The 10,966-nt window shown below is 41.3% G+C and overlaps 1 protein-coding gene across 1 annotated transcript in view; it reads right to left on the bottom strand.

The window, feature by feature from the left end:
- Window positions 1-6,443: 6,443 nt before the first annotated feature.
- The window catches only part of clstn2a (calsyntenin 2a), a 161,939-nt gene continuing 157,416 nt past the window's right edge, over window positions 6,444-10,966 (bottom strand). Inside the window, exons 14-18 of the mRNA XM_085389303.1 lie at window positions 10,708-10,875; window positions 10,339-10,484; window positions 10,102-10,222; window positions 9,031-9,221; window positions 6,444-8,863 (exon numbers count right to left, since the gene is read on the bottom strand). Of these exons, the coding sequence (XP_085245429.1) occupies window positions 8,648-8,863; window positions 9,031-9,221; window positions 10,102-10,222; window positions 10,339-10,484; window positions 10,708-10,875 (842 nt within the window). The 3' untranslated portion in view covers window positions 6,444-8,647. The remainder of the gene's footprint in view (window positions 8,864-9,030; window positions 9,222-10,101; window positions 10,223-10,338; window positions 10,485-10,707; window positions 10,876-10,966) is intronic.

Genomic DNA, 10,966 nt, shown 5'->3' with positions numbered 1-10,966 from the left:
CAGCATCTTTAATTGCATCTCCGGGAGCATTTTATCTCCCAAGCAAGGCTTTGGTAGGCAAAATTGGACTGTTAAGTATTTAGCTGTAAGTTCTTGTTAAGTGTGCAGTTTCCACTTGAGGATGTAAACGGCTAATGCTGTACTCATCAGCTCCTGCAGCTGTAAATACAGCTCACGCTCAGCCAGAGAGAGATACCGATGCCCTAAAATGTCCGGAGCGCAAACACAAACATTACCGAGGCTCACTGTGGTTTTAGGCGTCATATTTCCGCTGCACAATCTGAAATCAGACTCCCACTGAAACATCATTAGGTCCAGGCTCACCATATCTCAGCACACAGGGGACTGTTTTGGAGATCAATAGCAGACAGACCATGTAATGATGCTCCTGCGTCATCATCCTGCCATAGATGGATCCAACACTTAGTTTAACAGGACATTGTGTATCCTTAAACACACACTCACAGACTCTTTATGTCTAACAGAAGGCAGACCATCAGCAGTTTTATCTGCCTAATGAGTCACATGAGCATAAATCTTGCTCAAACTCCACAGCAGATCTGGTAATCTTGTTTTTAATATGAGACAGTAAATTCAAAAAGACATCTCTGTGTGTATCTTACATTCAGAGACAACAATGCTTTAATTTAAAAATATATACATTTAAATTGGTGGATGGTTAACATTGTTATTCACTGCATCCTTGCAGTTATCAATAATTTTAATAACTAAAGTAAATCCCACAACCTTACTTAGACTGGCCTGGGGAGACTCACCTCCTTCATGGAAGTAGAAAATATGTGAAATGTTATTACAACAACAGGCACTTCTCCATGATGGATTATAGACAACAAGCCTTCCTTCTACTTTTAGATTTTTCACTTCAATCTGCCCCCAAAGAATATCTTGCATCTCTCAAATAACACAAAAGTCATTCGAGATCAATTCACACAACAATTTCAAACTTGTGTAGCTTGGAAAATGACCTCATATAAATATCTCCAGTTCCACGTCTGTGCTCTCGCCAAGTGTCCGAGCAAAAAGTAAAGCAGCTTAGTGAAATGTATGGTGTGACAAAAATCTGGAGAGCACAGCAGAGGCAAGCATGAGTATCATGTCTTCGGTAGTAAAATCCTTTTAGCTTATACTAAAATAAAATATCTGACCTTAGAGGAATACAGTGCCTGCTGTATCCAGTCTGTTCAAAACATTTGACCCTCATGCTCGCTAAAGCAGAGAATTGGCAACAAAGCTGCTGTTATTTTCTATTCTGGGACTTGGGCAGGAAGCAGAGGTGTGAAAAGGGTCCGCAACACAACGCGCCTTTCCTTTTTTCCTCCCCGAGTTAGATAGTTTGGCCTCGGAGTGGCGATAAAGACCAGGAGAGAAAATGTTTAAAGTGGAGAGCTATCTGAATAAACAGCAGCGACATCCTTCAATATTTTGCTTTCCTGTCATCAGTTTTTAGATAAAAAAAGGGACTCGCTGAACAAATGTGCTGAGAGAAACAAACATTATGTGTTGCCAATGTAGCTGAGCGAGCCAGAGCACTCATCACATAAAACTGTTATGACTGTGACCATCTGGGACTGCATGGGCTGTTTTGGCTGTGGCGCTACAGTGTTTTTCAGTGTGCTCATACCAGCCCTGAAAAAAATCAACACAGAGAGACAAAGAGAAGAGGGAACTCCCACTTTGCCTTAAAGCAAGGAGAATGTTACTTCTTAGCCAGAAGAATAATAATTACGTGCATTTGCACTGCAGCCTCTCATCTACCCCAGCAGATCAGCACACACGCAGCGGTCCATTAGTGAAGTAAAAAACAAAACAAGAGGACAGGTTGAAACGCGAAGGAAAAGAACAGGGATGAGAAACAGGACCCTTTGCCTGATAACAGGGTTGATGGTGTTGCTATGGTGTGTGACACACATACGAGGGACTGTGTGCGTGCAAGTCTGTAAGTGTGTCGGAAAAATAGTAGGCAAAGCACAGAAACACACACATACTATATGTCCGTAGTTTTTCCAGCCAATGCTGGAACAGTCCAACAGGATGAAACTGTGTTAATCCTGTGTTTAAATATCCTAACCCATTCCAGAGGGTGTGTTTGATGTGTGTCAGAGCGTGACAGTTTTTGTCCACTTGGTTTCATCCCTCAGTGTTAAAGTTGCATATCTTGATCATGAGTGTTAGCATATCCTTGTCTTTGGATAAATATGGGGAACATCCATACATCCATCCATCGGTTATTCAATTCCACTCTGGCCAGGTTGCCGGGGAACAACAACATTAAATTAATTTACAGTGAAAAAGCCAATCAAGAGATCTACAGACTATAAAAAACAACAACACATATTTGCAGTAAAAGAGCTGAACAAAGTCAATAGCTATTAATTGCATTCTGGCACCTCTGAGGTCCATTACAGTGTTATTGAACATGCGGTGCTCTTCAGTTAAGAAGGCACATTAAGCTACTAATTAGTCAATTGCATTTCTTCATCCTCAGGGATCCAGTGTGTACAGAAGTGAACAGTCAGCAATACTGTGAACACCAAGCCAGAACAAAGCTGCAACTCTTTATATGCACAAGATCTTAGTGTTTAATAGATCCACTTTAATGAGTGCCGGTCAATGAAAAGCTCTGTGGGATCACCACTGACTGACCACACGCTGAGGCTTCTGAACACTTCTTGCAAACTTCAAATTAAGAGTCATTTTAGGATGCTTATGAGACATCAAAGCGCCAATGACAAAAGTTAAATATGCTTTAGTTTAGGCTCACACATGCCAACACATGTGTTGGCATGTGTGAGCCTAACACAAAAAGTAAGGAAATTTGTGTTTGTGCGATTATTTCTTTGTTGTAGCAATGCTTCTTTGCAATAAATCATATTCTGTTCCAAAGCCTGTTTATTTCACTTAAATGGTCCCACATTTGTTGAGCAGCAGAGTTGAGTATGCAGGTTGCACCCATGAAAAACTTGCCAAATCTTCTCTGCCAAACAGCCTATTTTGCTGCTGAACCTTGTTTTGAGCTTCTGGTTCCCACCCGGGGCTGACTATCAGGCGTCTGATTAGCACCTTTTAGTCAGCGTCTGTGAGCATGGACCTTGCTACAGCAGTCAGTTGTTGTCTCCTCTAAGCATGCCACGTTTGACTGATCTGGATAGAGCCTGTAAAATAGGCCAACTTCGAGCAGTGTTATTTGGAGTGAGCCCAAGTACCATCTCCAGATTGAAGAATGAGTTCCATATAATGGACGATGTCAGAGACGGGCTGCAGAGTGGCCGTCCTAAGAAGACCGAATGGGCAGTCTGCCACTGATTTGCAGTTAAGGTTTGTGGGACAATATGACCGACGGCTCTCTACGAAGCAGCTCTGGAACAAACTTCACACAGCCAATGTTATATTCAGTAAGGAGTCCAGATTCTGCCTACAATAGTTGGATGAAAAGGTTAAAAGGTGGAGAAGACGCAGAGAAAGCTATCCTGATTATGCACTAATAGGTTAACACCTTAGGTGGAGGAAGTGTGACGGTGTGGGGCAGCATCTCCCTCGCTGGAAAAAAAGGCTTTTAATCATGGGAAGTAATCTCAATGCAGAGAGATGTCTGCAACCAGAGGCAATCCCATATCTCGTTGCCATGGACAACCAAACTTTGACCTCCATGTTTATCCCAGACTACCTACTGCCTGCAGTCCTGACCTCAACCCTGTTGAAAACTTGTGTGATCAGTCTGGGCGTGCTGTTTGTGCCAAACTCTTGAAGAATGGGATGTCATCCCACAGCAGTGTGTGACCAAGTTGGTCACCAGCATGAGTAGACTGTGGCAGGCTGCTGTGGTGGTGTATGTTTGTCCATATGCTACTCAGGCCCCTTTTTGCTAAATGAATCCATTTTTAAAATTGCCAATATGTTTCTTGTTTCTTCAGACTTCAATCACCCAATCCATTAAACGACACCGAAGAAGAGTCAGCAGCAGAATAAGCTGTTTGGCATTGGCAGAGAAGATTTGGCAAGTTTTTCATGGACACAGCCCACACACTCAACTCTGCTGCTCAACTCACAAATGCATTTGTCTTACAAATGTGGCATCATTTAAGGGGAAATAAACTGGCTTTCCAACAATATAAGATTTACTGCCAAGAAACATCGTTACAGCAAAAACCAAGTGTGAAGTTTAGTTACATGTACAGTTTGGCTTTCTGCAGGAAAGCTGACAAGTGGCTGTTTGTTTCATTTTAAAATATTGCAAGATAAGATTAAACTTACAACCTGTTTAACAGCGCATAAATTCATATTGGTATGTGTTCCTCTTCATCAGCCAACAACCGTGCATGTAACAGTTTTCTGTTTTTTGTGGAGTTTTCGCAGAACTGATCTCTCAACGTGCAGTCATTGGAAGGTGAGTTAGGCCTTCCACCAGCAGGGGGCAGTAATGCTTCACAGTTGTGAGCTGAACCTTGTAAGATCGGTTTGCATGTATTTAGTATGTATTTGTATTAATGTGAGATTTGGCAGGGGGCGAGAATAAAGAAAAAAACAAGTAAAAATGTTGCATTGGGCGCTTCAGTCGATTTCTTTTCTTTGTGTACAGACTGTGATCAGCTGACCTGCTGCTGCGCTGACATTTAGTGCTCTTTGCGGATTTAGCCAGCTGAAGTCAGATATAAGTAGATGTTACATGAGCTGTATGACTGATTCCCAACTCCTGGATAAGACAAAGCGACTATAAAAGGTAACCAAGATGATCGGATCAGTGTTACCTTACACTGAGCAGCTACATCTACATTTTTATATACAGCATAAACCTGCTCTTGTTCTCCAAACAGCTGTTGTCCTGTGGCACAATCATTACATCATGTTCAGAGCTGCAGTCTCCCTCGCTCTGGACACGCACAGTGATTCACAACTGTTGTGTTTTCAATATGTCCCAGTTGCACAATATTGCATCACTGAATGCACACTATCCCAATCAGTGAGAATCTTTACCACAACATTTAGCTTTTTCTAATTCAATAAAAATGAATATTACACGAGTTTAGATTAATATTTATCTTTTTTTATGAAAAAGTAAGAACAAAACAAAAAACAAATAAACATTTTAATCTAAGAAATTGATCAAACAAGCAGCTGTGAAGCCGAGCTGTTTAGGGCAAGGCGCTTTTGTTGCTGTAGCGCCCTCTAGTGACCAAAGGAAAAAGCGTTTTCCCAATAATGGTGCCACCACTTTTGTGACATGTTGATATTGATATATATGACATATTTGATTAAATCTCCAAAAAGTTATAAGAACATACATTCAATTTCATTTATATAGCAGCAAATCGCAACAACAGTCACCTCAAGGTGCTTTATAGTGTAAGATAAAGACCTTACAACAATATGAGAGAAAACCTCAACTAACAAATGACAAATGACCCCCGTTAGATGTAATGATTAAATACAAACACACAGAGTGAAGAGTTCAGTGAAGAAGAAACAGTCGGTCCCATCATAGTGTGCTGTTAACTGTGCCTGTGCCTTTACTACGCATATGAAAATAGAAACTGTGAAACCTGAAACTCCAAATTTAAACAAAAACGGGCAAATAGCTCAAAGGTTAGACAATAAAAAGCTTCAATGCTTTGGTGAAACTAGAGTGCTTAAGGCAGAAACATGAAAAACAACAGAAAGGAATCAGGAAATGGTTTGACTAATACGAGTCTGATAGAGGATACACCATGATGATGAAGGAAATAAAGGTTAGTCTTTGCAATTACACCTGCACCCGCTGACAGAAACAGAGAGAGGCTGACAAATTGTTGTAGCGTCAGCTGAGTGCTGCACCTTGTGGCACAGTATGACCCAGCTGTTTTGGCACGTGGGGTCCTAAAACGACTGAATATGCAGAAATAATCCTTGCTAATAATAACCTGCTATGCACATACAATATGTTCTGGGCAATTATATGAAAAACAGTCCAGTGATTATTTTAAGGGATGAAGACAAGGATCATTTCAGGATTGTCCCCCCTCCAAAAAACAGAAGATGCAGGTAAGTGATTGAAAATTCAAAGTTCCCCCTAATTTATTTTGGGACCTTTTAAAAACTCTTGTTTCTGGGTTTTCAAACTGCTCACCTCGTGCACGAACCATTTTGCAGATTGAAAATCTATTACACAGAGCATCTTCCTTCCTTTTGGCTCAGAGGCAATTTGAATAAACACAGTGATTCCATGTGAACCCCACCTGCCTGTAATGAAAACAAATGAAACACACAGGCAGCCAGCTCCAGCATGATGCATTCATGCAGCTGGCCAACACCTACAATGACAGCTCATTAATTATTCAATTTATAAGCTGCTCGACACACACACACGCGCACACGCATGCACACACAGTGCACATCAGGTCAGGTGTATAGCGTAGAGACAGGAAGGAGAGCTTTGTAGAGTCTAAAACAAGTCTTTATTGGTCAATATACAGGAAGCAGTGGGATGACCACTAAAGAGAGAGAAATCCCAACCACAGAGTTTACAAAAAGAAAAAGAAACTGATATATAAAATAAGTGTCTTGAACATTTTTACAGGGTTTGTTATTATATGTAAAAGAACCTTTTTTTAATCTTTAATCTTCAGAAGCATATTATGACAAAGAGGGAGGGAAAAAGGAAACAAGGCAGTTATTTCACAATGATGACATCACAACCACAGGCCAACAGAAGGAGGGACAGGTGAGCAGGACACATAGTATCAGAGAGCTCAGTGAGAGAGGTCGTCATAGATACTGTCCACACACGAACGTGTGACCGGTGCTTTCCTGTGAGCAGAGATGGGAATGTCACGGTTTCTTTTAGCTTTTAAACAAACTGGAATTTAATTTTGTCAGAGTGAGTGTTAATCAGTAATGACGCCGGTACAAAGAGGAATGACTGTAAGTGAAGTATCCACTTCTTCTTGTAGCTGTGGTGAAGTTGTGCAGGAATGTGGATATACTGTATAAGCGCTGCTTCTTTTCTCCTAAATTTACCACCGTTTCTGTCAACATCTACGCACGACTTCAAACGGGCGCTCCGACAACTTTGCACAATGAATTTACTTTCCTTTACATGAGGGATAAAAACAGCACGCTGATATCTGTGGGTGTCCTTTGCTTTGACATGAAAGCCTGTGTTACAAGCTGCAGATGTGGACTTCTGCAGCCAGTTTCACAGACGCGCCTGTTGCAACTGAACAAAATAGGAAAGAAAATCCTACTTTGTTGGTTTTGCTAAAGGCGAGATCCTACAGTATATAACTCATTATAAATTGTTGGCATCAAAAGCTATTTTATTTGCTCAAGGACGCTGTACACAACATTAGACATCACAGCGGCCTGACTCTGAGACAAGTCTAACTAGATAAACTCGTGACAAGTTAGGTGTTTGTGAAACCGGCAGGTCTAAGATGAGATGCTACTGACTGATAGATGGGAAGTGCAATGTATATTGTTTCTGGAAAATGATCAATACTAGGCACTAAAGTCAGGATATTATAGCCTGTTCTGCATCAATTCTATATCTGTCTCTTATATCTGGAGTACCCCTGTTTCTGTGCACCGATCCTTTATGGTAGGTCCATAATTGCATAGAGGACTCCCTTTACTATGGATAAAACCAAAGGAAACATGGGGTCATAGTTGCAAACTGCAACATTTCTGTATCACTGCATGTGCTGAGTAAAAACCAAAGTTAGCTACTCCTAAACAGTAAACATTTGGGCCACAGCACGGATAGATCTGGCACACACACACACAGATGCAAACAATCAGCTTCTAAGCTAATGGAAAAGTGACTGTTTTAGCTTCAAGATAATCCAAGGAACTCAAAGATGAAAGATTCCGTTTAAAAATTGATATTTCTACTTTGTTCTGTACATGCAGTAAATCAGGACAAATGTGGAATGTTTCTCTTTAGTGTCCAGGCCACAGAACCACAGACTTTAAGGACATAAACGTGTTGTGGTTGAGAAGAGAGGAAACACAGACAGAGCACAGCTATGTCATACCTACTATCAGGGCCATGGGAATTCTACGTAAAGATGTTACAGATACATGAACTAGCTGATGCGTAGATGGATAGACCTTGCTGTTAAATTGATAAAAACAATCAGTTTGATGGATAAAAGATTTAAAAGTAACGGAGGATACGATACACATACTGAACACTGGGATAAAAGTCAATTTTAAGCTTGTGTTTCGTATCAGTGTCACATCATTTAAGATCTGGCTCGTGGCTCAGAGTTTGGGACTGAATTTATAATGTGCCCACATAATAAATGACTCGACTGTGCTTGTTTGACATATTTTTCTCTGCTTTACTGGTTGTGACGTGAATAATGATGCACACACAGACAACGATTTCCATTCAGTCATACGCCATGTTTGACTGCGTCCAGCAGGGGGAGATGTTACATTAAAAATGACAACATGGGAAGATTCGAAGAGTATTTTCCAGCAACAGATTGTAAATTATTTCATCAGAGTGTGTGTGTGTGTATACCTTTACAGAGCATGAAGGAATGTCTGGTTGATACGTGTGTGCTGTGTATTTTTATGTGTGTGTCCGATGAGAATGTGCATGAGCGTGTGTTTGTGCACATATGTGTTAATGTTTACATGTTCGTGATCAGTATGTTATGGAGGAACTGTCCCATCCGAGTTTCCCCTTCTGCTTTCTCTCTTTAGCAGCTTCTCTCCCTTCATCATCATCTTCCTCTTCATCGCTGTTCTCCGACTCAACACTTGTCACACCTCCCACCAGCTCTTCCTCCTCCTCTTCTTCCTCCTCCTCATGTTCTTCTTGCCTTACCTCATCACCCAGAGCCTGAGGTCCTCCTATGTTCTAGAGAACAACAAACAAAAATCAGCGTATAAACGACACAACTGCAGGTACGTTCATACTGTTAACAAGTACTGTGGACATTATCTTCAGTCTTCCACTCTGTCCTTCTTCTAAAGAAAATACCCTGATAATGGCATTAAATGCTAAACCACATCTTTCAGAGTTACCTCCATGGGGTTGACAGTGATGGTGAGCGCAGAGTTGTCCCACTCTTCCTCAGCATCTTTGACCTCATCTTCGTCCTCTCTCGACCCTTCCTGATGTGTGGCGTGGATCCTGTAGACTCCAATAACCACGATCACTACCAGTGCTGCGATACAAACCACGATAACAACTGTGGCTGCAGGAGGTGCCGATCCTGTAAAAAACAGTGATTAAAGTAATTATGCACACACACACACACACACACACACACACACACACACACACACGCACACACACACACACACACAATAATAATAATAACAGTGGTTTCCTATGATACTCATCGTTTCCCTTAAGTTCTCTAACGATCCTGTAAAAAACGAATGAAAATGCTTTACATCGGAGTAACAGAGTACAACTAAACTAAAAGCTCATTAGAATCATAAATTAGAAATTGCAGTGGGGCCACAGTAGTGACTGAATGTACAATTTTGCTATTCAACTGTTTATTTACTGTTATGTTATCTATCTTATGTATCTTCTTTGTTAAACAACACAGTTAGCTAGCTTGCGTACATTTATCAAACACTTGGTTTTTATACTTTTAGCTATATTCCAACTGTTAGTTTTTACATTAAGCTACCTTCCTGATCAAAGCTTTCAATCAGTTGTTTTCAGATTAGTTTAGCTATTGTGTCCATGTCCTCCCCCCCCAGCTCACGCAGAAGTACCTCACGGGGGAACCTTATTCCCTGGTTGGAAAACATCTCTTGTTTAAAGCGAGTTCTTCCTTTCCACAGTGACCAACTACTGCTCAGCTTTTATCCTTTCTTCCAGGACAGGATAAAAGACAGCATGTCTCATTCACACAAGTATTTTTCTATATCTAAGTGCTTTCTATCTATCTCACATCGGCACACATTCTCACTCCAGTGAACACATCAGCAGCAAATGAGTGTTCACTACTTTAATCAAACCACCAACCTTTCAATTAGTACACGACCTGCTCTACCTCCTGAGAAACAGTCACCCACAGGCGACCGTTGTTAAGGACCAGCGCTTTATAAATGAACTGGACTCTATTTGTGTCTTACCTGACATGTGAGAGTTGAGCGAGTGCATCATGAGTGGGTGATGGACGGGTCTCATGTACTGGGGCTGGACAGCCATGTGATTGGCGTGCTCCACAGGTGCCGAGTGGTGAAGAACACTGACCTATGCAGAACAAATAGAAGACGAAACAGGGTAACATTGAAAGATAAAACAAATAAACCATAAAAATAAGACAGAGACACTTGGTAGATAAGAATGTATATATATATCAAACTCACCTCCAAATTGAACTCGTTGCTGGTGTAGCGACCGTTGAGCTCCGAACAGGTGAGTCTGAACCTCCTCTCACTCAGATTGGCTGGTCGCCAGTTCCTGTAGCGCACTTGCCTCAGTGCCTGCTCATAGTGAGCCATGGAGTCCACACCTTGTAACACAGAAAAAGATTTATGCCTTACTAATATCCAACACATGTCATGAAGCAGAACTGCATATTGGCGACATAAATAAGCCTGTAATTAAACGACAGGGACATGTCTCAGGGACCTTTACATCTTTCTTAATGTATGATCGTCTGACTGCTGATTAAAGGGCACGCCATTTTCCAGATTTTTCCCTAAGATGAGACTGCAGAAGGTCACACAGCCTACCATAAATTGATATTCCAGAGGTGGAGTTGGTGGCATCAAGGTGTTTTCCCAGCAGAGCACTGTGTTGAATCTCTAGACTTTCTCTGTCTGGATTCAGTTCTTCTCCAATTACCAGAACATCACAGTAGTCCAGATTGTGCATTACCTCCATCACTCCTGGCCTGCGGGCTGCATGCACGCACACAAAATCGCACAAGTGTGAAAGTGTTTGAAATGATAAGATGTCAAATATCCAACACATATATGGTCGAATATAAAA

This window comes from Rhamphochromis longiceps, linkage group LG18, assembly GCF_057381845.1.
Source record: "Rhamphochromis longiceps isolate RC_006_pf linkage group LG18, R_longiceps_female_GT1.1, whole genome shotgun sequence".
NCBI lineage: Eukaryota > Metazoa > Chordata > Actinopteri > Cichliformes > Cichlidae > Rhamphochromis > Rhamphochromis longiceps.
The sequence above is the reverse complement of the archived record's forward strand: the minus strand, read 5'-3'. Positions and strand labels throughout refer to the sequence as shown.